We start from the raw sequence: 26,390 nt of genomic DNA, 5'->3' as shown, positions 1-26,390 counted from the left end.
AAGCCGTGGAGGTAATGAGGGAGGGACGATGAATTGGGAGTGAAGGACGCACTGTGAGGAGGAATAGGATAGAGTCACTGACGTTGGGGGTGGGTAGGCGAAGGAAACGGAGTGAACGAAAATTGAAATTTCTGAGATGGAAAGCCTATTTTTCTCTCTCCCTGCACTTTGTTGAGTGACCTCTGCGCTTTGCTAATAGCCTTTTACCCCTTTCAGCCCACCCCCTCCAAAGGATGGACTGGATCCACTGCAATAAATGCTACCTGAAACCATCCAGTAACATCCGCTTCAGCATCTCCAACTGCAAACACATAGTCTGTCACAAATGCATCGAACAAGGTAAGGATGGGTGTGGAATTACGCCGCCTGGGAGGGTACATGGCAGCTACCAGATTGCTCTGCACCCTACAGTCCTGAGCATCTCCCACAGCTGGCTGACCGGTGATTATTGTTAAGAACCAGACCAAATCCCCTCAAACTATATTAAGCCGAGACCCTAACTTTTTCTTATTTTAAAGGCAAGTTCCAAGTGTTGTGTTCCAGATGCAATTCACCTGGTCCAACTACCAGTCTTGAAGCAAAACACACGTTATTCATACACTATTGTCAATACAGGACAAAAGAAAGATGAAATTGGAGTAACTTAACTCTGTTAGGGAACTTAACAGAATAACAGATTATTTTACTACTAAACAGTAACTGTTCCAATTTTGTACCATCCCACAAACACACCCTTGGCAAAAGGCAAGCCCAGAAAAATAGATTGCCTCACATGCAATTCTAAAGTCCAGTAGGAAAAACATGAAGAGGAACCTCTTGAGAGAGAGAGAGAGTGGCAGGGAGAGATGAACTGTAGGTTCAAAACCCCAGCAACTCTGGCTTCTGAAAAACTAAAACTAAAACTCCTGGGTCTGTGGGAGCCTTCCCCACCCATTCAGGCTGCTTCTATTGTTGCTACGTTTAAAAGAGCAAGCTCAAGGCCTCACAAAATGTTTACTTTATTGGCTTTGGAGCAGACTGCCCACCACCTCTGTCACAACCGTTCTTCACTTAAAAAGAACAGGACAAAATGCGCCTCTTAAAGCCATAGCATCATCACATCATCTGCAGCTCGCTCCTGTCCGACAGGGAGACCTCTGGGGTGTTTAAAAGCGCGGGAAGTTTGTTTACAAAGTAGCGCACTAACAAGACACGCTCCGGTATCTGATCGATATGTACGGCCCGGGGACAGCATGCAGCCATTGGCGATGAATGGTTTCACATGTGTCTCTCTCCACATCCCTCTCTCTTTTCTTTTTAACAGATAAATGCAGCGTCTGTGGAATGGCCTGCAAACACTTGGCACTGACAGACAATGTAAGAGTCGACTGACTGATCTCCATTACTCCTGCTCGATTTTGGGAGGGGTGGGGGCGAGTGTGGAACAGAGGACTTGGGGTTGGGGGGGTACTTGATGTCTAGTTGGTGAAATCGTGGAACACGTATGAGCACAAAGGGTGTGAGAGATTAGGAGATTCTCAGTGCCAGCCGTTATCAGTTAGTAATTTTGAATATAATGTTGATGGATTTTTGTTCCTCTAAGTTAAAATGGGATACAGTCCAAAGGCAAATATGTAAAGTTGGGATGCAGTTGGACCCTCGATTGGCAGAATCATTCAGAGGGGATGAGCAGCCAAAACCTCTTCCTATTTCGGTTTCCTGTTTAAGAGAATTACATCTCTGTACAATTTAAAACAATGAACTGTTACAATCCCAGCTGCTGATAATACTGGACCAGTCATATCGAATTGCAGTGAAAAACTTGGCTTGACAGACCACAAGCTTTACTTTTTGCAGTTTGATTACCATGGGTGGTCAGTCACCGCACATAATCACACGAGGCTGCCAATGTTCTTCAACAAAAGGTCGCAAGTTTGTTACACAAACGGAAAAGAAAGGGCTATATAGATACATGATGGCTTAGGAAGTTCTTCACGGAATCAGCAAACAGTGTTCAACTTTGTTCCCCCACAATATTCTTCACACACACCCCATACTAGTTGAGGATCGCGCCTCAGTTTCTCACTTAGAGTTATAGAGTCATACAGCATGGAAATGGGCCCTTAGGCCCAACTCATACATGCCAAGTTTCCCAAATTAAATTAGTCCCATCTGCCTGCATTTGGCCCATATCCCTGTAAACCTTTCCTATCCATGTACCCGTCCAAATGTCTTTTAAATGTTCTAATTCTACCACTTCCTTTGGCAGCTCATTCCATCCATGCACCACCCTCTGTGTGAAAAAGTTGCCTCTTAGGTCCCTTTTAAGTCTTTCCCCTCTCACCTTAAACCTATGCCCCTCTAGTTTTGGACTCCCCCCTACGCCAGGGAAAAGACCCTGGCTATTCACCCTATCCACCCATTCACCCTCTATAAGGTCACCTGTCAGCCTCCAACACTCTAGGGAGAAGGGTCCCAGCTGATCCAGCCTCTTCTTATAACTCGAGCATTTCGGTCCTGGCAACATGCTTGTAATTTATTTTTTGCAACCTCTTCAGTTTAATATATTCTTCTTATTGGCAGGATAAAGTTACTGGCTGTACACCTTAACCCTTCCAAGAGCAGGCGTTAGCAGAGTCAGGCTGTCACTGGGTTCGTGATCCCAGAGACTAATGCTCTGGGGACGGCATGTGCAAATCCAGAATTGGAAGCTAGTCTCAGGGATGGTGACCATGACAACCGTTACCAATTGTGGTGAAAAACCCCATTGGGGTCACCAGTGGGGGGCACGGGTGGGGGGGGGTGGGGTAGGAAATGGTGGGGGTCGACTCTGAAGAGTCCTCAGTTGGTAGCCAGTTAGAGGTGGACCTGTGAAAGGGTGTTTCCTGTTGGTTGGGGGAATAATGGTTGCTGTCTTAACTGACTGTTTGCAGTCTTGTTGTTCTCAAGACCTTCATGCCGGTTCCTGTGACTTAAACCACTTTCAGTTCCGACAGCTTACACAAACTGTCACAGCTTGGAAACGTGAACTGACATGGCTTTCTCTGGGGTGAGCAGTTTTATGAGGGGTGCATCGATTACTGCGAAGTGAGTATTATGTCGGATGTGTTTGAGTGAGCTGTGTGTGAGGGGGATGTGCAACAGTGAAATGTTTACAAGGTCATGTGTGTTACAGTGAGCAGCGATTGTGAGGCAAGGTGTGTGTGTGTGAGAGTGTGTGTGTGTAGTGAGTTACGTCGGATGTGTAATGGTAATGGCCACCTGGGGGGCAGTGACACAGTGGTAATGTCACGGGAATAGCAGTACCCAAAGGGAGGTGCTGACCTCGGGATGTTATCACTAAACAGTTAACCAAGAGACCCAGGTAATGCTCTGGGGACCTGGGTTCGAATCCAGCCATGGCAGAATGTGACTTTGATAAAGGTCTGGAATTAAGGGTCGAATGTTGACCATTAAACCATTGTTAATTGCCAGAAAAAAAAACCCATCTGGTTCACCAGTGAATGAAATGGCCATCCTTACCTGGTTAGGCCTGCATGTGACTCTGGAGCATGTTGATTCTCAACAGCCCTATGGGCAATGAATTCTGGCTTCGCCAGCGATGCCCACATCGCCCGTGAATGAAAACCCAAGCCAATGCTCTGTGTTCAAATTTCATCTCAATCGCAGATGATAGAATTCAAATTCAATAAAAATCTGGAATAAAGACTTGGCCTAATGGCCCACTGTTATTGCCATTGATACGATGCTGGGATAGACAGCCAAACCAAACCAGCCTTTTTCACTTCTGTGTTCACAACACTGTAAAAGTAAGACCTTGAAAGACCCCCAAAGTTGACCCCAGTGGTTCCTAACCAGACTTTGAATAACCAATTCCAGACTCTGAGTAATCAATTCCGGGCACCAGGTTGCATCTTAGAGAAAAGATTTAATAATTGCAATAACTTTAGTAGAGGAAAATTAAACTACAAAATCATCCAGTTGGTCTATGCAATAAATCCAAAAAAGCCCTTTGTTTTCAGCCCATTTGCACAAAAGTCACAGACAAATAAACACAGTTAAGAATTAGAACATAACAATTGTGGCACAGTTGCAGTGTCCCTGCGTTCAAGTCCCACTTGGTCCATATACCTGTCTGACAAGCTGGATTCAAACTATCTACAACAAAACTGGACGGATAATTTAAGTAGTTTTCACACTGCACTGTTCCACAGACATAGATAATGACTTCTTGTTTGATTTCCTGAAGATGTCGATCAGGGTCAGCTTTACAATTCACTCAATAAAGGCAATAACATTTATAACTTAGTTTTCTATTCTCCAAGCTTCCAAGAGTTGGTGGGGAAGGATAGGCAGGGAGCTTTCAAACCTTCACGCTATAGCATCAACAACCGAACTCATTCTCTACAGGAAACATAGCCCAAAACCCAATTCAGACTCTGAACACTGTTGACCCACTGATCGTTTCCCCACGAGGTGTCAGCCAACTGCTTGACCATAAGATGTTTTGCAGACCTTTTAGAACCAATTCCCAGGTACCGACCTCCTTCATAACCAACTTCGTTTATTTGTTTAAACATGAAGGAGGAATATTGTTAAACTTGAGAGGGTGCAGAAAAGATTGAGAAGGATGTTGCTGGGGTTGGAGGGTTTAAACTATAGGGAGAGGCTGAATAGGCTGGGGCTATTTTCCCTGGAGCATTGGAGGCTGAGGGGTGACCTTCTAGAAGTTTATAAAATCATGAGGGGCATGGATAGGATGAATAGCCAAGGTCTTTTCCCCCAGAATAGGGGAGTCCAAAACTAGAGGGGCATAGGTTTAAGGTGAGAGGGGGAAGATTTAAAAAGGACCTGAGGGGCAACCTTTCCACGCAGAGTGTGGTGCATGTATGGAACGAGCTGCCAGAGGAGGTGGTGGAAGCTGATACAGTTGCAACATTTAAAATGTATTTGAATGGGTACATGAATAGGAAAGATTTGGAGGGATATGGGCTAAATGCTGGCAAATGGGATTGTTTGATTTAGGATATCTGGGTTGGCACGGACGAGTTGGACCAAAAGCTCTGTTTCCGTGCTGTACATCTCTTATGTCTCTATGTCCTATGTGCGTGTGGGTGAGGTATGGTGTCCGCAGAGTAATGGACAGCTCCAGCCCCACCCCACGCAAGACAGTGGCACATTTTCTAGACAAGGAGGCAGTAAGGGCAGTTCAACCAGGGACTCAGAGTTCATCCTCTCTTTCTTTCAGATTGCAGATCATGAGAAAATGTACTTCAAAAAGCCGTCCGAGATCTGCCGCAAATACCTGGAGCACATCGCACAGGTCAGTGTCGCTTCCAGAAGGACTAATGTGGAGAGAAACTCTTACTGTTGTTGAAGCTACACATCTCGGAACACTGGGCAATTTAGCATGGCCAATCCACCTAACCTGCACATCTTTGGACTGTGAGAGGAAACCAGAGCATCTGGAGGAAACCCACACAGACACAGGGAGAACGTGCAAACTCCACACAGACAGTCGCCCAAGGCTTTTGCGAGAACCGGTTAGAGACAGGGACAGCAGGAGTGATGGTGAATTTAAACGGATGTGTCTGATTTCTGTAATCAAATCCTTATTGTATGAGAAAAGGGAGAGTTTTCCCGAAACAAATGGAGCTGGATTTTGGAAGGACTGTGAGCAAATTGCAGGTCTACCTGCATAATATCTATCATAGAGATGATGGTTGAGGTTAATCTGACGATGGGGCGATGGCCTAGTGTTATTATTGGCAGACTGTTAATCCAGAGACCCACTTAATGTTCTGGGGACCTGCGTTCGAATCCCACCGCAGCAGATGGTAGAATTTGCAGTCAATAACTATCTGGAATTAGGAATCTAATGATGATCATGAATCCATCATCGATTGTCGGGAAAAAAACCCATCTGGCTCACTAATGTCCCTTAGGGAAGGAATCTGCCATCCTTACCTGGTCTGGCCTACATGTCACTCCAGACCCACAGCAACGTGGTTGACTCTTAACTGCCCCCTGGGCAATTAGGGATGGGCAATAAATGCAGCCTGGCCAGCGACACCCTCATCCTGTGAATGAGTAAAGGATCAGCATGGTTTTGTGAAAGGAAGTTCATGTCTCACCAATTGATTTTAGTACTTTAGTACGAGTGGCACCGTGGCTCAGTGGTTAGCATTGCTGCCTCACAGTGTTAGGGACCCAGATTCGATTGACGGCGTGGAGTTTTCCTAGTCTTCCCCCCGCCCATCTGCGTGCATTCCCATTGTGCTCCGGTTTCCTCCCACAGTCCAAAAGATGTGCGTGCGCAGGTTAGTGTGGGTTAGCCATGGGAAATGCAGGGTTACAGGATTAGGATAGGGGTGTGGCACTGGATGGGATGCTGTTCGGAGGGTTAGTGTGGACTTGATGGGCTGACTGGCCTGCTTCCACACTGTAGTAATTCTATGATGATACTTTGTGGAAGGACCATGTTCTGGAGTACCCTGTTTGGGTTGAGAAAAGTCATGTGATGAGGTGCTCCATCAAAGGTTATGGTGCAAATGAACAATTCATGGTGTACACGGTAACATTTTTTAATGTATTGTTTATTTTTTAAAATTTATTCACGGGTTGTGAGCTTTGCTGACTCAGGTAGCTTTTATCACCCCGTCCTGAATAGCACCTTGAGAAGTTGGCAGTGAGATGCCTTCTTGTCTTGCTACAGTCCACAAACTGTAGGTTGACCCACGATGCTGTGGGAGAGTGACCCAGCAACAGCGAAGCTGCAGTAATATATTTCCAAGTCAGGATGGGGAGTGGTCAAAGAGGAACTTTGCAGAGGATGGTGTTCCCATGTGTCTGCTGCCCCATGTCCTTCTAGAAGACGTGGGTTTTGGAAGGTGCTGTCTGAGGAGCCTCTGTGAGTTTCTGCAGCGCAGCTTGTAGATGGTACACACACTGCTGCGACTGAGTGTCGGTGGTAGAGCGAGTGGATGTTTGAGGATGTGGTGCCAATCGAGCGGGGGCTGCTTTGTCCAGGATGATGTTAAGCTTCTTGTTGTTGGGGCTGCACCCATCCAGGCAAGTGGAGAATATTCCGTCACACTGCTGCGTGTGTGCCTTGTAGATGGTGAACAGGCTTTGAGGAGTCAGGAGGTGAGTTACTCACCACAGTATTCCTACCTTCTGATCTGCTCTTGTAGCCACTGTGTTTATGTGGTGAGTCCAGTTGAGTTTCTGGTCAATGATAACCCCAGGATGTTGATAATCGGGGATTCAGTGGTGGTAACACAGTTGAATGCCAAGGGGTGGTGGTTAGATCGCCTCTTATTTGTGATGGTCACAGCCTGGCATTTGTGTGACACAAATGTTACTTGCCACTTGTCAGCCTAAGCCTGGATATTGTCCAGATCTTGTTGCATTTGAACATGGACTGCTTCAGTATCTGAGGAGTCGCAAATGGTGCTGAACATGGTGCAATCATAGTGACCATCCCCATTCCTGACCTTATGATGGAGGGAAGGTTATTGATGAAGTAGCTGAAGATGGTTGGGCCTAGGACATTACCCTGAGGAACTCCTGCAGAGATGTCCTGGAGCTGAGATGATTAACCTCCAACAACCATGACCATCATCCCATGTGTCAGGTATGACTTCAACCACAGGAGAGTTTCCTCCCTGATATACATTGATACCAGTTTTTTTATGGCTCCTTGATGCCAGTTGAATGCAGCTTTGATGTCAAGGGCTGTCACTTTCACCTCTCCTCTGGAATTCACCTCTTTTGTCCATGTTTGAACCAAGGCTATAATGAGGTCAGGAGCTGAGTGGCCCTGGCGGAACCCAAACTGGGCATCACTGAGCAGGTGCTGCTTGATAGCTCTGTTGATGACACCTTCCATCACTTTACTGATGATCGAGAGGAGACTGATGGGGTGGTAATTGGCCGGGTTGGATTTGTCCTTTTTTATAATGTACAGGACATACTTGGGCAATTTTCCACATTGTCAGGTAGATACCAGTGTTGTAACTGTACTGGAACAGCTTGGCTAGGGGAGCGGCAAGTTCTGGAGCACAAATCTTCAGTACTATTGCCGAAATGTTGTCAGGCCCCGTAGCCTTTGCAGTATCCAGTGTCTCCAACTGCTTCTTGATATCATGTGGTGTGAATCAAATTGGCTGAAGACTGGTATCTGTAATGCTAGGGACCACTGGAGAAGGCCGAGATGGATCGTGCACTCAGCACTTCTGGCTACGAAAGCTTCAGCCTTATCTTTTGCACTGATGTGCTGGGCTCTTCCATCATTGAGGAAGGGGATATTTGTGGAGCCTTCTCCTCCAGTGAGTTGTTTAATTGTCCACCACCATTCACGACTGGATGTGGCAGGACAGCAAAGCTTAGATCTGATCCGTTGGTTATGGGATCGCTTAGCTCTTTCTATCACTTGCTGCTTTCGCTGTTTGGTATGCAAGTAGTCCTGTTCGATGGCTTCATCAGGCTGACACCTCGTCTTCAGGAATGCCTGGTGCTGCTCCTGTCATCCCCTCCTGCACTCTCCATTTGACCAGGGGTGATCCTTTAGCTTGATAGTAATGGTTGAATGGGGGATGCCCAGTCTTAAGTTGTTAGATCTGCGTGAAGCCTGTCGAGCTTCTCAAGTGTTGTTGGGGCTGCACCCATCCAGGCAAGTGGGGAGTATTCATCACACTCCTGACTCGTGCCTTGTCGGTGCTGGGAATGGGCTCTGGGGGGAGTCAGGAGGTGAGTGACTTGCTGCAGGATTCCCAGCCTCTGACCTGCTCTTGTAGCCATGACTGGACTAGTATCCCCCAAAATGATGATTTCGGCAGGAATAGAAAATTGTCTGTGGTTGACGAGTTGTAACGAGTAGTGTGCCACAGGGATCCATGTCGGTGCCTCAACATTTGACAGTTGACACAAATGATTTGAATGAAAGGTTTATTTGCGCAGTTTTCTGATGACACAAAGATGGCTGTGAAAGTAAGTTGTGAGGAGGATGTAAGGGAGTGTAAAGGGATTTGGCGGGTTACATGATTGGACAATGATCTGCTTGCGTGGATTATGGTGTAGGAAAATGTGAAATCGTTCTTTTTCGTAGCAAAGTAACACAAAGAAACATCTGATCTAAATGGTGAAAGAGCGCAGAGCTTTGAGAGCAGAGAGATCTGGATGTCCTGCTGCGTTGAATCACAAACGGGTAGTATGTGGGTGCCATAAATAGTTAGAAAAGCTGATAGATTCTCACTGTTTAGTCGTCATCGGCAGTCCATCACAGATGAGGATGTGACTCTCTTCCACTCTCAGAGTGAGTCCGTAGGTGGCTGTACAGACCAGTTTGGCTACCGCAGGCTCTGAATTGCGGCAGAAAGTGGTGGCAGGAAGGGATGGGTGGGGCACCGTGGTGGCAGCGCGCTCCTTTCGCTGTTTTCCCCTGGCCTCTGCTTTCACCTCACGGCGAATCTCGAGGTGCTCGACGCCTTCCCGGATGCTGCTCCTCCACGTTGGACCATCTTGGGCCAGGGATTCCCGGGTGTTGTTGGGAATGCCGCACTGGGAACAGAATGTAAGAGGAGCTAGGTCATGCTTAAGTTATTCAGGGCACCTGCAAGACCACAAATCTTCTGGCCCGTTATGTGTCGGTTGCCTTATTTACAGAAGGTTATGAAAGTTTTGGAGTCTGTTCAGAGAAAGTTTACCAACTGTTTTATTGGGAAAGGCTGGGCTCATGTCTGCTGGAGTTTAGAAGAGTAAGAGGCGACTGGATTGAAACACAAGATCCTGAGGGATCTTGACAGTGTCGCACATTGAAGGCTGTATCCACCTGTGGGAGAATTTAGAACCAGGTCACTGTTTAAAAATCAGGCTTCACCCTTTAAAATGGAAACGAGATGAAACTTTTCGCACAGAGGGTGGTGGGTCTGTGGAACGATCTTCCTCAAAAGGCAGTGGAAGCGAAGGCCTTCAGTGTCCCTGGGTCAAAATCCTGGAATTCCCTCCCTAGTGGGGTCTGCCTACAGCACGTGGACTGCAGCAGTTTCAAGAAGGCAGCTCACTCCCACCTTCTCAAGGAGGGCAATTAGCGACGGGGCAATAAATGCTGGACCCGGTCAGCGACCCCCACATCCCTCGAGTGACTAAAAAAATGTCCCCGAATATTTTTAAGGCACGACTGAAAGGTTGTCGGGGGTAGGCAGGAATGTGAAATAGTCAGATCAGCCATGATCTTATTGAATGGTGGCGCAGGCTCAAGGGGTTGAATGGCCTACTCCTGTTTCGGTTTTGTACATCCAGTGGCAACAGCTCTTCTGTCCTCAGTCAGAGCATTGAGTATAGGAGTTGGGACGTCTTATTGCAGCCGTACAAGATGTTGATGAGGCCACATTTGGAGTACTGCATGCAGTTCTGGTTATCTTACTAAAGAAAGAACATTATGAAACTAGAAAGAGTGCATAAAAGATTTACTGGCTTGCTACCTAGACTGGAAGGTTTGAGTTATTAAGGAGAGGTTGGGTAGACTGGGACTTTTCTTCCCTGGGGCGTTGGAGACTGAGGGGTAACTTCATAGAGGTTTATAAAATTATGAGAGGCATCGATAAGGAAGATAGCTGACAGCTTTTCCCCCATTGTAGGAAAGTCTAAAACTAGAGGGCATAGGTTTAAGGTGAGAGGGGAAAGATACAAAAGGGGCAGTTGTTTCCTACAGAGGGTGGTGAGTGTCTGGAATGGGCTGCCAGAGGTATTGGTGGAAGTGAGTACAGTTTTGTAATTTAAGAAACATTTGGTCAGGGACATGGATGGGATAGGTATGGAGGGACATGGACCAAATGCAGATAAATGGGACTAGTCTAAATTGTGAAAACTGGGCGGCATGGACAAGTTGGGCCAAAGGGCCTGTTTCCATGTGGTAAGTCTCTATGAATGAGTAGGCTGGTCTTGCTGTGAAAACATTGAACCCAGCATGGGTCTGGAAAGTTGTAAAGTGGTCACTGTGGGAAGTTCCTGAAACCTCCGACGACTTTTCTTGGTGCCGTGACGGAGGAGGAGAATGTTGAGACACAGAGTTGGAGTGCACCAGGGAGCTGGTGGGCAGCCCTCCGACTCGTGGGGCGAGGCGTTGCTCTGTGGCAGTCAGCTCATGGCTGGAGAGAACGCCCGCTCTGGCAGGGCAGCCTCTGCCATACCCTTCTGCAGAGAGTAAGGAAGTTCAGGAAGGGACCAGCCTCCATCTGCCTTCTTCCTCAGTAGCTGAGCTTGCCACAACTCTTTGGCTGTCCCTGTGGCCTGATCACTTGGCCTTTTGGGGAAGGAGGGAGGGGGCGTCAATCCTGTGGGCTGCACTGGAAAGTGGTCATCCAACCTTTGGTCTCCCCAGTGTAGGAAAGGTCTATATCTAAATTAATCTAGTCCCATTTGCCAGCACTTGGCCTGTATCCCTCTAAACCCTTCCTATCTATGTACCCATCCAGATGCCTTTTAAATGTTGTAATTGTACCAGCGTCTACCACCTCCTCTGGCAGCTCATTCCATACACGCACCATCCACTGTGTGAAAAAGTTGCCCCACACATCTGTTTTATATCTTTGCTGGTTATGGTGCTATGAAGCTGTTGAATCCACATTCGGAAACACCTCCCTTGCCACGAGGTTTCCGAGGGTTACCCTGATCAGCTGCAACCACTGTTTAATGTGCTATGGCAATTTAAAGGGGCCGCTCTGGACTATGAGTACACAGCAGCTGTTACAGCCTCAGAGCTGGTGACCCCCAATGCTTCTGCTGGTGATAACCGCGCCCCCCTGCTCCTCCCTGACACCAGGGACCCCAGATTATCTGCCCCTGGGGACAGTGCTGTGCATATGATCTTGGATGTAAGCTATCTACTCTCTGACGCGTCTCGTTGCTCCTTCGTAGGTGACAAGGTTCCAGAGGAAGCAGACTGAGCTACTCCTTTCCTTCTACAAGCACAAGATTTCTAAAATGGAGGCTGCCCTGCAGGAGGCGCAGTGCAAAATAAGATTGCAAGAGAAGTAAGTGTGAGCATCTCCATCAGCCAGATTTAACACACCTCCACATTCAATTCTTGTGCAGCACATCATGTCAATATTGCTGATAAGAGGGGCATGTTTTCCAAAAGTTTTCACCCTGCAGTGAGTGACACATTTGCTCGTGGGGACCGGTCTTCCACAAACAAAAGGAATCTGTTCCTTGGATGATCTGGGAGCTTGGGGAGCCATCCGCTCCCTGTTGGTTACTCCGTAGCGATGTGTCGGCCAATCAGAGTGGGTTTTTCCAACCAATCAGCGCCCTTTTCTCCTGTCATGTGGATTGTTGTAACTGTTTGAAAATTGACATTCTTGTGTTTTTGCTCCACTAAAGGCCAAATGAAAACCTTCCACAACAGGTCTCTCTCCTCCCCAGTGTATGATCCCTGTGATTCAATGCTCTCGCTTGTTTGAATATTCCTCCAATTTAATGCTTCCCCTGCTAGCTTTTATCAGTATTCCTGCGGAGACGAACAACCACATAGCCTGTGTTTTAGCAATGCTGGTTGTGTAATGAATTTTTGGCTGCTGGACGCTGGGCTGACATTTATCAACTGGTACCTGTGGACTGTATTCCCTCGCGAGGAGCGCATCGTCGTGCAGAAATCTGTAGCGTGCACACACCCAGCCACAAGAACATAGACAGCAGGACTAAATCATTTGGCCTGTCAAGCTTGCTCTGCCTCTCGGTACGATCCTGGCTGATCTTGGCGTCTCGGCTCCAGTTTCCCACCCTCTGCCCACATCCCTCGGTTACCCAAGAGGCCAGAGATCTTTTGATCCCGGCCTCCAAAGTACTCGACGATGGAGCGTGCACAACCCCCAGGGGGAGAGAATTGCAACCATTCTAAATCGTCTGAGGGAAGGGAGGCCCCTTATCCTTGAGACAGTGAGCCTCCACAACCAGGGAACTCTCTCTCTCTGTGCCCTACCCTGGTCAGACCCTTCAGAGTCTCGAATATCTCCGTGAGGTCACCTCACATGGTGATCAACTCCATTTGATCTATTGTTGTCACATGTACCTCCGTACAGTGAAAAGGTTTGTTTCGCTTGCAGTACAGGCAGATCATAACTTACAAGGACATACAGATCATTGTGTGATTGAACAGAGCGAGGCATACAAAAGAGTGAGGCTGCACAGGAAGTGTACAAAAGCAAGATCAACATCAGATTTGAAATTTGAGAGGTCCATTCAGAAGTCTAATAACAGAAGTACGTGCGTTTAAGCTTTTGTACCTTCGGCCTGATGGAAGAGGTTGGAAGAGATTATGACCGGGGTGGGAGGGGTCTTTTATGATGTTGGCTGCCTTTCTGAGATAGAGAGAAGTGTAGATGGAGTCCATGGATAGGAGGTTGGCTTGTCTGATGGATTGGGCTGTGTTCACAACTTTCTGCAGTCCTAGGCAAAGCAGTTGCCGTACCGAACTGTGACAGGATGCTCTCTGTGGTGCATCTGTAAAAGTTGGTGAGGGTCCTCATGGACGCAGCCTTCTGAGGAACTAGAGGCATTATTGTGCCCTCTTCACCGTTGTGCCTACGTGGGTAGTCCAGGACAGATTGTTGGTTAGCCTGGGCGACATCAGCCCCTTTATCAAACCTGGGGGAACATTGGCTGTGGTGTCTCCCCAACCTGAGAAGGCAAGTTGGGGGTCGGGGGTGGGGGGGGTGTGCAGGAACAGCTGGACCAGGCAGACGGTGACCCGCTGGCACGCAGACTGTTCTTCCACCTGCAGGGAGCCCTTGGGGAATCGGGCCTTGTCCCCACGGCGACGTGGTCAGGGGAATCGTGATGTCAAGCTTCTCCTCCCAGTGAGTCTGCACCCGAGCAGTGGGGCAGCATGGCACAGTGTGGGCCACACGCGCACCTTAAGGGGCCTCATTGAGGCTCCGTACAAGAAGAGGAGACGTCAGGCACTTGTTGTCTAGCAGCGGCGGAGGGGTGCATGACTTCAGTCTCCCAAGGGATGGGTTCACTCCCACCCAGCCCCCAATCCCACAGTGTCATGACTGTACTGCGACCTGAAGGCAGCCCTCCTCGAACGATAAGTGTGGCATGGTGGCTCAGTGGTTAGCACTGCTGCTTCTTGGGACCTGGGTTCAATTCCACCCTTGGGCGACTACCTGTGCGGAGTTTGAACATTCTCCCCCCATGTCTGTGTGGGTTTCCTCCGGGTGCTCTGGCTTCCTCCCACAGTCCAAAGACGTGCGGTTTAAGGTGGATTGGCCATGCTAAACTGTCCATGGTGTCCAGTGCAGGCTTAGGTGGGTTAGCCATGGGAAATGCAGGGATAAGGGTAAGGGCATAGGTCTGGGTGGGATGTTCTTCGGAGGGTTGGTGTGGACCCGATGGGCCGAATGGCCTAACTCCACATTGTAGGGATTCGAAGGCAGCATGGATGTGGTAGGAGCACCACCACCACCTGCAAGCTCCCTGCCATATCACACTCTATCGGGGCGTTCCTTCACCCTCTCGGGTAAGGAAGCCTGGAGACTCCCCCTCAGCCTAAAACCTGCCGCACTCTGGGTGTACGCTAGCCACAGTGGTTCAACAAGGCGGCTTGCACCCACATTCTCGATAGAAACTAAGGATGGACGGCAAATGCCAGCCTGCGATTGGAGCTGGCCAAAACAAGTCCAGATTCCCGTGAAAGTATAATGGAGAATGAACAGGAAGAGGGTTTTAACTTTTTTCTGTTTTCCCCCCACCTCCCCCACAACAGGGAGACGGCAGCGCTGAAGGGCCAAGTGGACAACATGAAAAAGCTGCTGTCTGTGGCAAAGGTGAGACCCCTCACCTGACTGAGGCGTCTGATCGGAGGCTGGGGGGAGCAACCGTCCCTGTGCTGATGATTACCCAATGTTAACTCCCTCGCCTTGACAACGTCCACCTTCCCAGCCTAGCCTTTCCTTCCCCCTCACCCCCCCCCCCCCCCCCCCCCCCCCCCTCGCCCTCCCCGCCCCCTCTCCTCTCCCTCGCCCTCGCCGTCCCCCCTGCTCTCCCTCGCCCTCGCCGTCCCCTCTGCTCTCTGCTCGCCCTTGCCGTCCCCTCTGCTCTCCCTCGCCCTCCCCTGTGCTCTCCCTCGCCCTCACCGTCCCCTCTGCTCTCCCTCGCCGTCCCCTCTGCTCTCTCTCCGTCACTCGCCGTCCCCTCTGCTCTCTCTCCGTCACTCGCCGTCCCCTCTTTGCTCTTGCACTATTGCTGCCCTCTAAGCTTGCTTCCTTCCATTGTCACTTTGTCTGTGTCTTACCTTCTGATTCTCACTTGTCTTCTGCTTTCCCCTGTTCGTTTGGTTAGCTATTTTTGGTCACTTGCAGTATTCATCATTTTAAATGAGTGTTTGTTTCTGTTTTCTGCAGATACCACCTCATGACCTCCAGCTTCGAAGGTCAGTATTTTGTATTTCAGCTCCAAGTGTTTCAGTATGAGCCGATTTTAGATGCTCATTCTTCCTCCAGCATTGTTGGGGGTTCTGTCCTCCCTTTTGCTGCTCTGTGTTGAAGCAAGTGAACCCGCCACTAACCTTTCCCTCTTTCTTTTCTCTGTGACGGGGAGGAGCGTTAACATTGGAACAAGCATTTACTGGTCAGACATTGACTTTCTCTCTCTGTCTCTCTCTCTCTCTCTCTCTGTCTCTGTCTGTGTCTCTCTCTCTGTCTGTCTGTCTGTCTCTCTCTCTCTCTCTCTCAAACTCTCTCACTCTCTCACTGTCTCTCTCTTTTTCTCTTAGTCACATCCCAGTCGTCACCACCCCTGAACTAACCAGTACCTATTGTCGTTGACTTACAGTAAAGCAATGGCCACAGTTTTAAAATTCTGACCTTTGTTTTCAAATCCCTCCTGGTCCTCAATTCTTCTGCTCCCTGTAATCTCCTCCATCCCTTCAACCCTCTGAGATTTCTGTAATCTCTTCCACTTCTGGCTTTGCACGTCTTCGGCTTAATCCCAAATTTGTTACGGTGCAGAAGGTAACCTCTTGCTGTCTGAATGAGTGTGTCACTAAGTCTCGTTCTCTCTCTTTCTGTCAGTAACCATGCACCTTGATCCTCTTCAAAGAAACAGTCTAAACAACCTTTCAGTGCCTTGATTGAACCTGCTTTCGTCCACATTCTCTGACCCTGTGTTCCAGAACTACTCACTGCATGTCAAAGATTCTCCATCTGTCACTTCTGCTTCTTCAACCAGTGGTTATTACTAATTGGTGTCCTCGCATTCTTAATCCTCTCTCAAGTGGGAAGAGTTTCTCCACTTCACTGGAACCATTTAGGATGCCTCGGGTAACAGTAAAGTTGCCATAGCAGCATAGGGCTACTTTCTCGTCAGACAGTCACAACTGGTCGTGGTTTAACCTGAGGGTTACCATGCCTCAGGTGAGAGGACAGGTTAAGAAGTTTAAGAGTCCTTCATGGTAACCTCAAACCGTGCTGGAGCTGAGCCCACGCTGTTGGCATCGCAAACCATCCATCCAGCTTATGACAGTTCCAACCCCACTTCCATCCTTCCGTAGACTCAGCAATTCTTCCTCTTGGTATTAGTTTGAGTCACTGATGTCAAGTGGTGACAGATATCTACACAGAGTTTTCTGCAGAATTTGGATCAATCATGATCAACAGAATAGGTTTATGACATTGTACTTAAGAGCTACTTAAATTCAGTCTGCACTACATGACCCTTGTGAGATTGTGAGGCTCGATATAAGAGTAAATTCATATCTCTGTTAGCTCCCACTGCTTGTTAAGCTAGGTCAGCTGGAACACTGAGATACACACTGTACCGGTTAGACACACACTGGTTAGCTCCTCTCGGGATCACAAGGTGTAGAGCTGGATGAACACAGCAGGCCAAGCTCAGAGGAGCAGGAAAGCTGACGTTTCGGGCCTAGACCCTTCTTCAGAAATGGGGGAGGGGAAGGGGGTTCTGAAATAAATAGGGAGAGAGGGGGAGGTGGATAGAAGATGTATAGAGGAGAAGATAGGTGGAGAGGAGACAGACAGGTCAAAGAGGCAGGGATGGAGCCAGAAAAGGTGAGTGTAGGTGGGGAGTTAGGGAGGGGATAGGTCAGTCCAGGGAGGACGGACAGGTCAAGGGGGCGGGATGAGGCTAATAGGTAGGAGATGGGGGTGCGGCTTGAGGTGGGAGGAGGGGATAGGTGGGAGGAAGGGCAGGTTAGGGAGGCGGGGACGAGCTGGGCTGGTTTTGGGATGCAGTAGGGGGAGGGGAGATTTTGAAGCTTGTGAAGTCCACATTGATACCATTGGGCTGCAGGGTTCCCAAGCGGAATATGAGGTGCTGTTCATGCAACCTTCGGGTGGCATCGTTGTGGCACTACAGGAGGCCCAGGATGGACATGTCGTCTGTGGAATGGGAGGGGAGTTGAAATGGTTCGCGACTGGGAGGTGCAGTTGGTGAGTGCGAACCGAGCGTAGGTGTTCCACAAAGCAGTCCCCAAGCCTCCACTTGGTTTCCCCGATGTAGAGGAGGCCACAACGGGAACAACAGATACAGTATACCACATTAGCAGATGTGCAGGTGATCCTCTCGGGATCAGTCCTTTGTGTGCTGGTGATTGGAATTTATCTTGTAGTGCCTTTGCGGGTGGCACAACGGCTCAGTAGATAGTGCTGCTGCCTCACAGCGCCAGAGACCCAGGTTCGATTCCAGCCTTGGATGACTGCCTGTTTGTGTGGAGTTTGCACATTCTCTCCCCGTGTCTGCGTGGGTTTCCTCCGGGCGCTCCGGTTTCCTCCCACAGTCTAAAGATGTGCAGGTTAGGGTGGATTGGCTGTGCTAAATTGCCCCATAGTGTCCAGGGATGTGCAGACTCGGTAGGCTAGCCATGGGAAATGCAGGGTTACAGGAATAGGGTAGGGGGGTGTGGATCTGGGTGGGATGCACTTTGGAGGGTTGGTGTGGACTTGATGGGCCAAATGGCCTGCTTTCACACTGTAGGGATTCTATGATTCTATGAAGTGTAAGCTAACCCTTTCAGCTATGAACTGTATCGCACAACAATGTGGCCTCAAACATCTCCAATGGCTTCACCAATGACCGTCCCTCCAAAACACGGTGCTACATTTTCCCTGCAGTGTCCGAGGCTGAGAGGTGACTTTATAGAGGTTTATAAAATCATGAGGGGCATGGATTGGGTGAATAGTCAAAGTCTTTCTCTCCAGGGTAGAAGAATCCAAAACTAGAGGGTATAGGTTTAAGGTGAGAGGGGAAAGATTTAAAAGGGACCTGAGGGGCAACTTTTTCACAAGAGGGTGGTGTGTATATGGAATGAGCTGCCAGAGGAAGTGCTAGAGGCTGGTACAATTATAACATTTGAAAGGCATCTGTATAGATATATGAATAGGAAAGGTATAGACGGATCTGAGCCAAATGCTGGTAAATTGACTAGATTAGTTTGGGATGTCTGGTCGGCATGGATGAGTTGGACTGAAGGGTCAGTTTCCATGCTGTACAGCTCTATGACTCTATAGGTGTGTGGGGATACAACTGCAAAATATGGCACATGCTGGAAACCAGAAAGGAAAGCAGAAAGCTCTGGAAACACTGGGCAGGTCACACAGCCTAGAAGGACAGAATTAATGTTTTGGTCTGTGACTCTTTTGTCAGATCATGAGGATGGAAGTTTAAAGACTGATCGAATTAAAGTGTTTAAAGTTCTTAAAGGATTTGACTGTCTGGTTAGAAAGTATGTGTGAGGTGAGTCTGAAACAAGTGGGCATAACCTTAAAATCAGAATGACACTGTTCAGGGGCTGTGGCCTCCTCCTGTTCGTGCGTAACAGTCTCGAGGGGAGGGTTGAATGGCCTCCTCTTGTTCCTCCATAACATTATCAGAGTCTTCACAGGAGTAGGCAGAGCACGCTAATTATGGCATGCCCCAGAACATATTGCATATTAATTATTTCTCTTCCTTTATCCCCCAGGTCCAATAACACTCGACCAATTGCCATCACTTCTCCCTCAAGCAGAGGTAAGTGTGACCTGCCTCTGAGCTGGAGTTGTTTTGTCACAATAAAAACCGAAAGAACTGCGGATGCTGTAAATCAGGAACAAAAATAAAGTTGCTGGAAAAGCTCAGCAGGTCTGGCAGCATTTGTGAAGGAAAAAACAGAGTTAATGTTTCGGGTCCAGTGGCCCTTCCTGTTTATTCCTTCACAAATGCTGCCAGACCTGCTGAGCTTTTCCAGCAGCTTCTGTTTTTGTTTTGTCACAAGTCTCTCTGATCTACACACTGTTTTCTTTCTTTCTTGGCCACTGGCGTATGTGAGGCAGAGACTCAGGCCCACAGTTTTGAGTAAACAGAATAAAAAACAAACAGTGCATGGTTTGTTTCTGCCCATAAGACCAAAAGAAAGATCAGTTGTGATCTTACTGAATGATGGAACAGGCTCTAAGGGATGAGTGGCCGCCTCTTGTTCATATGTTCATTGATGAAGCAGTTGAAGATGGTTGTGGCTAGGACACTACCCTGAGGAGCTCCTGCAGAGATGTCCTGGAACTGAGATGACTGACCTCCAACAACAATCATCTTCCTATGTGCCAGGTATGACTCCAACCGGTGGAAAATGTGCCCCCTGATACCCACTGATTCCAGCTTTGCTAGGGCTCCTCGATGCCACACTAAGTCAAATGCAGCCTTGATGTCAAGGGCTGTCACTCTCACTTCACCTTTGGAATTCAGCTCTTTTGTCAACGTTTGAGCCAAGGCTGTAAAAATGAGGTCAGGAGCTGAGTGGCCCTGGCGGACCCCAAACCGGGCATTACTGAGCAGGTTATTGCTGAGCAGGTGCTGCTTGGTAGCACTGTTACTGACACCTTTCATCACTTTACTGATGATCGAGAGTAGGCTGACGAAGCGGTAATTGGCCTGGTTGGATTTGTCCTTTTTGTGTACAGGGCATAACTGGGTGATTTTCAACGTTGACGGCTGGACGTCAGTGTTGCAGCTGGAGCAGGGAGCGTGACATTCATCAGTTTCTGGGAAGGTTTTCCTGAGTAACAGGTTAAAGGAGGCTGTATAGTCTACCCTAGTTCCCATGCAGGAAGTTCAAGGACTGAATGGCCTCCTCTGTTCTATTGTAACAGTGTTGAGTTTATGTGTGGACTCCTGTTCCTGTGGAGCAGATGTGAGATACTGAATAACACCCTCTTGTCCGTGTGTAACAGGCTTGAGGGGCTGAATGGTCTCCTCCTGTCCCCATGTAACAGGCTCGAGGAAGAGCCTATTGGCCGCCTCGTTTTCCCACGTAACAAGTTCAAGGGGTCTGCATGGTTCACTCTGGTTCCTATGTATTAGATGGAGAGGGGCTGAATAGACTTCTGCTTGTGTGCAGCAGGTCTGAGGGGCTGACTGGCCTCCTCTTCTTCCTGCATACAGACTCAAGGGGCTGAGTGGCCTCCTCATGTTCCTCTGTAACCAGCTTGTCCTGTCTGGATGAACCAGAAGGAACAGCAGGAGGTTCCTGCAGGAGGAACAGCAGAAACTTCATCCCTGACCTGTGATATGGTAACCCTCAGGTTAAACCACCATCAGTCATCTCTCGCTAATGAGAGAGCACCCTCTGAGACTATGGTGACATATATGCTAATATATGAGCAAAATATAGCATCTAATATGAGGAAAAGGGAGAAGACTATTTATGCCCTTTCAATTGTTCAGTGTTATAAGAGGCCGCAGTTATCTACCACTTCCAGTTCTGACAATTAATCTCCTTGCCCTTTGTCTCGCTGTGTTACTGCGGTGGAGATAGGCAGTCTGGTCAGTCAATCATAAGCAGGGCCTTCAATGGGAACGGGTATAGAGCTGTGATGGATGCCTCTGACGTCTGGTGGCATGCCACGTTATCTCTGCCCAGCGTTAGGCTGAGAATTGGATTGACGTGATGATCGGAGGATTTGGGATCATGGTACTGCTGTCCTGTAGGGTTGCTGGAATTGGATGACCGGGCTATCTACAACACGTTCAGCTCATTGTTGCGAGCGGTAACAGGTAATCTGTTGTCTTCTTGTGTCCTTGCAGTCACACCGAAACAGACACCTCAGAGTATTGGGTCGTACAGCGGAAACACTGCCTCCAGCAGGTAGGTGCTGTAACAATCAGGCTGAGCACTGACTGGGCGTGGTGCGGGAACCAGGGACAGTCTCTTGCCGTTTGCGGTATGGTCACGGTGATAACACAGGAAATGCCACAGCCAGTGCACACATAGCATGATCCCACGAGTCCCGGCACCCAACCAGCATTCCTTTATCGCACCTCGTAAAGGTACTGAACAGTTGGGATTTCCAAACTCAATTTGACACCAAGCTGCAGAACAGATTCTCAGGACAGAAAGCCAGCAGCTTTCACAGTGGAAGGGGAGAAGAGAGAAAGATAGAGAGCTTTAGGGAGGGCATTCCAGAGCGAAGGGAACCCAGACAGTCAAAGGCACAGCCGCCACTGGTAGAGCAATGAAAACCAGAAGACTCTAGAGATGCCAGAATTGGAGGAGCACAGAGATCATGGAGGCTGATGGGTTGGAGGATAATCAAGGGGGTGGACAAACTGTCGAAGGAATTGAAAACAAGAGTGCGACCGTGATAAATGACGAGCTGATCTGTTTTAGCAATGCTGGTTGTGAGGTAGATAATTGCCCAGGACACCAGGGAGAACTGTTTTGAATCTTTGATCAGGGGCTGGTGACCTTTCCGCCTACCTGGTAGAGCAAACAGGGCTCGGGTTTACAATCACATCTGAGAGATGGCTCCTCCAACTGCACAGATAATTACTGAACTTAGACTCTCGTCCACAATAACTTCCGTCTCCCGTGGATATCGGGCTAATGCAGTATGGTGGGGTGGTGCCGTGACATTGAAATCTGAACTGCTCCTTCTCTGTGTGGGACTGAGCACCAATTATAGCCTCCGCCACCCCATTTCTTGCACAGCGTGATGTGAAGTTTGCCCATACTGTCACAGGCAGTCCTGAAGTCATAGAGTTACACAGCATGGAAATAGATCCTTCGGCCCAGTTCCTACATGCCGACCAGATATCCTAAACTGATCTGGTCCCATTTGCCAGCATTTGGCCCATATCTCTCTAAACCCTTCCTATTCATATACTTATCCAGATGCCTTTTAAATGTTGTCATTGTACCAGCCTCCACCACTTCTGCTGGCAGTTCATTGCATACACCTCTGGGTGAAAAGGTTACCCCTTAGGTCCCTTTTAAATCTTTTCCCACTCACCTTAAACCTATGCCCCTCTAGTTTTGGACTCCCCTACCCTGGGGGAAAAGACCTTCACCCTATCCATGCCCCTCATGATTTTATAAACTTCTCAGTCTACGCCAGTCCAGGGCGGGAAAACCCCAACCTATTCAGCCTCTCCATATAGCTCAAAGCCTCCAACCCTGGCAACATCCTTGTGGGAGCAGCTGTTGTTGAAATTCCTCCCTCTACAAGGGCTGATGAATCCTCTGCTGTCAACATCCTGGGGGTTACCGTTGACCAGAAACTGAACTAGATCAGTGTGGACCATAATGTGGCTACAAGAACAGGTCACAGGCTGGGAACTCTGCAGCAAGTCACTCACTTCCTGTCTCCCCCCAGCCAAAGCCCTGTCCCACCATCAACAAGGCACAAGGCAGGAGTGTGATGGCATACTCCCCACTTTCCCTGGATGGAGGCAATTCCAACAACAATCGAGAAGCTCGACACCATTCAGGGACAAAGCAGCATCCCCCGCTCAATTGGTGCCACATCCACAAGCATTCACTTCACCGACGCTCAGTCGCAGCAGTGTGTACTAATTACAAGATGCCCTGCAGAAACTCACCGAGGCATCTTAGACACCACCTTCCAAACCCACGTCCCTCGACCATCTTGAAGGACAAGGGGTAGCAGATACATGGGAACACCAGCCCCCTTTAAGTTCCCCCTCCGAGCCACTCCCCATCCCGACTTGGAAATATATCTGCTGCTCCTTCAGCGTCGCTGAGTCAGAATCCCTGGAATTCCCTCCCTGAGGGACATTATGGGACTGCAGCGATTCAAGGGGGCAGCTAGGGAGGGACGGGCAATGAATGCTGGGCCCAGCCAGCGACGCCTACGTACCACAAAAAAAAACACAGCAAAGAATCCGTTTCAGTGGGAAAAGGGGTCTTCTTCACTTGGTGCACCTTTGCTGATGGCTGTCTGGGGCAGTCCTGGGAGGGACGTGTTCAAAGACAAGAACCACACATTATTGTTGGGGGTCTCTTGCCTTTTAGGGGCTTATGGTATCCGTGATTTTAGTCCTGCTCGGATCTTCTCGTCGTGTGAGGCAGACCTTGAGGTTGGAAATAGTTGAGCTTCCCCTCCTGGTAGCTGTACGTTGCCCATATTTCTCAGCCAGACACCAGGGTACTGAGGATGCAGACCCATTAACCACTACAAAAAGAGTTGCTGTAAAAACACAGCAGGTCTGGCAGCATCTGTAGAGAGAAAACAAAAAACAGTTGCTTTAACATTTAGAGTCCACCGACCCTTCGTCAGAACTGAAAATCATAGAACCCCTCCAGTGTGGAAGCAGGCCATTTGGCGCATCGAATCCACACTGGCCGTCTGAAGACCATCCCACCCGGGCACACCCCTCCACACCCTATCCCTGTATCCCCACATTCCCATGGTTAACACACCTAGCCCGCACGTCCCCAGGCACTATGGAGCAATTTCCCATGGCCATTCGACGCTAACCTGCACATCTTTGGACTGTGGGAGGAAACTGGAGCACCCGGAGGAAACCCACACAGACATAGGGAGAGAACGTGTAAACGCCACACAGTCACTGAGGGGGAATCGAAACTGGGTCCCTGGCGCTATGAGGCTTCAGTGCTAACCAATGATCCACTCTGCCGGCCATAACTGGGGAAGGGTAGTATTTACACTGATGGTGGGGAGGGGTGTAGTGAAATGAGTACCTGGAGATGGAGCCCAGAGAAAGAGAGAAAAGGGATAGGCAAACAAAGAGAGAGCTGATGGGAAGCCAAAAGAGAGGATCAATGCTAAGTAGGGTGTTAATGAGAAGGGTGAATAGTTGAAAGCAGGTTGGCTGCTTTGGGAGTAACCCATGCAGTGCAGGACCTGGAGGGTGTGTGTGTGTGTGTGTGTGTGTGTGTGTGTGTGTGAGCGCGCGTGGGTGTGTGCTTGTGATCCTGTGTCAAGATTCTTAAACTCAAAGTCGTGCCCCGATGGTTCTAAGGTACCACAGTGGACATTGAGGTGCTATTCCTCCAGCTGGTGTTGAGCCTTAATTGAACACCACGGCAGGGCCGAGACATAAATACTGACCAGGGGAACACGATGATGTGTTAAAGTGGCAGTCAGCTGGAAGCTTGGGGACACTTTTACAGATGGAGCATAAGGTGTTTGGCAAAGAGGTCACCCAATCTGCAGCAAATACTGTGGACTGGATTGAATGAGGGGCAGGTAAGTGGCTGCCCATGGCTAACCCACCTAGCCTGCGCATCCCTGGATGCTGTGGGCAATTTAGCATGGCCAGTCTACCCTATCCTGCACATCTTTGGACTGTGGGGGGAAACCAGGGCACCCAGAGGAAACCCAAGCAGACATGAGAGTGAACGTGCAAACTCCACACAGACCGTTGCCCGAGGGTGGAATCTGTGGGATCTTGCTCAATGGCGACCGAGATCAGTGAGCGGTGAAAATAACCTCTTTATTGAGCATCCACAGTGACACAGTTTGAGGCGGCGATACAATCCAGAGTACAGTTTTACAGTAGCCTCTTATATACAGTTTTTGCATACATTAAAATTTTAGCACGATGGTGTCACATAGTTGTATCTATTGTACTCAGGTTTGTGTGACATCTGTCCTGGGGAAGCAGGAGATAGTTTAAGCACTTCCTAAATGCTGGCTGTTACTCCTGATGGGATTAGAATATCTGTCCATTCTGACCTTCTGTAATTAAGAGGTGTTAGTCCTTTTGTCTTTAAAGTTAGGAGTGTTAGTTTATTTCAGAATCCCCTTCCCCTCCCCCATTTCTGAAGAAACGTCAGCTTTCCTGCTCCTCTGATGTTGCTTGGCCTGCTGTGTTCATCCAGCTCTACACCTTGTTGTCTCAGATTCTCCAGCATCGGCAGTTCCTACAACCTCAGAAATTCTCAGTATCCTGAATAAAAAGTTAGAGGATATTAAACTGATCTCCCGCAGCTGGGTCATGAGATTTCATCTACCATTGCTGGTGTTTGACAGTTCCTACGCATTCATTCATGCAGTTTCACGGAAGTGCTAGATATAACACAGTGTGGAGCTGGAGGAACACAGCAGGCCAGGCAGGAGTGCTGTTTTGATAGTAAGTTTCTTAAAGGGGTTAGCAGCCCTATTTAATATGTATTTAAAAAGTATAAATCTGTACATTAGTACAAGATGGTAGTCTTAAATAGAAGGTTAGAAATAGGTAGTACAGTGTTATAGAAACACAGTAGGTAGTGTGTAAGGAAATTTAAAAGGGATTAAAAAGCAGCAGACTGTAGGGACACACTGGTGGAAGAAACTGTTTGGTGTCCTTGCAGTCTATTCAGGTCCCGAGAGAGTGACTAAGGGCTAATTAATATAATCTTTCCATAGTTTTGAGTGAGTTATGGAGACACGATGGCAGGGATGGCATTGTTCTGAGTAGGTTATGGTATTAACACTTGTTCAGGGCTAGCCTTTGATACAGAAACGGGACTAAACACTGCTTGCAGCATAAGGCTGATAAGAATTGAATGGTATAAAGAAACAGTAATGAGTTGGCAGCCTAGGAAGGGAAGTTTAATTTAGTTTATCTTGTAAGAGTAAACTGTACTACAAAAAAGAAGTTTTATGAATGAATGAATTGAAACGCGGTATAGTGAACATAGAATGCTTGGGAGTGAATTAGTAAAGAGAACCATAAGACAATATCTCACAAATCGAACAGTGGAACTGTGAGGCAGCAGTGCTAACCCGTGCCTGTGGATTTTGGTACAAAGGTAGAAGCAGGTTGGGGGGGTAGTAGGAACTGCAGATGCTGGAGAATCTGAGACAACAAGGTGTAGAGCTGGATGAACACAGCAGGCCAAGCAGCATCATAGGAGCAGAAAGGCTAATTACTGCTTGTTCATGTATTCCTATTTCTCGGTTTATTGGTCTTGAAACTGGTTAATCACGGGTGATTTTTAAAATCTCCAACATGTGCACTTCCAGTAAAGTGTAAATCAAGCAGGAGGTACACATCTGGTTGACTGTTTTCAGCCTTTTCTGATAACAAATAAAAAATCTTTCTTTCGTTTCAGCCTGGATCTTGGTCATTGATGGTTTCATGAAACTTGGCTCAATCTGTGGTCAGGTGAT

The 26,390-nt window shown here is 48.4% G+C and overlaps 1 protein-coding gene across 1 annotated transcript in view; it reads left to right on the top strand.

Moving 5' to 3' along the window:
- The first annotated feature begins 233 nt into the window (after window positions 1-233).
- LOC125488277 (RING finger protein 212B-like) overlaps window positions 234-26,390 on the top strand; it is a 47,384-nt gene continuing 21,227 nt past the window's right edge. The window contains exons 1-8 of the mRNA XM_048621208.1: window positions 234-339; window positions 1,304-1,356; window positions 5,228-5,302; window positions 11,899-12,014; window positions 14,750-14,810; window positions 15,387-15,415; window positions 18,962-19,008; window positions 21,058-21,118. Of these exons, the coding sequence (XP_048477165.1) occupies window positions 234-339; window positions 1,304-1,356; window positions 5,228-5,302; window positions 11,899-12,014; window positions 14,750-14,810; window positions 15,387-15,415; window positions 18,962-19,008; window positions 21,058-21,118 (548 nt within the window). The remainder of the gene's footprint in view (window positions 340-1,303; window positions 1,357-5,227; window positions 5,303-11,898; window positions 12,015-14,749; window positions 14,811-15,386; window positions 15,416-18,961; window positions 19,009-21,057; window positions 21,119-26,390) is intronic.

The sequence above is a fragment of the Rhincodon typus genome, unplaced genomic scaffold (genome assembly GCF_021869965.1).
Source record: "Rhincodon typus isolate 14 unplaced genomic scaffold, sRhiTyp1.1 hic_rhity00000118, whole genome shotgun sequence".
NCBI lineage: Eukaryota > Metazoa > Chordata > Chondrichthyes > Orectolobiformes > Rhincodontidae > Rhincodon > Rhincodon typus.
The sequence above is the reverse complement of the archived record's forward strand: the minus strand, read 5'-3'. Positions and strand labels throughout refer to the sequence as shown.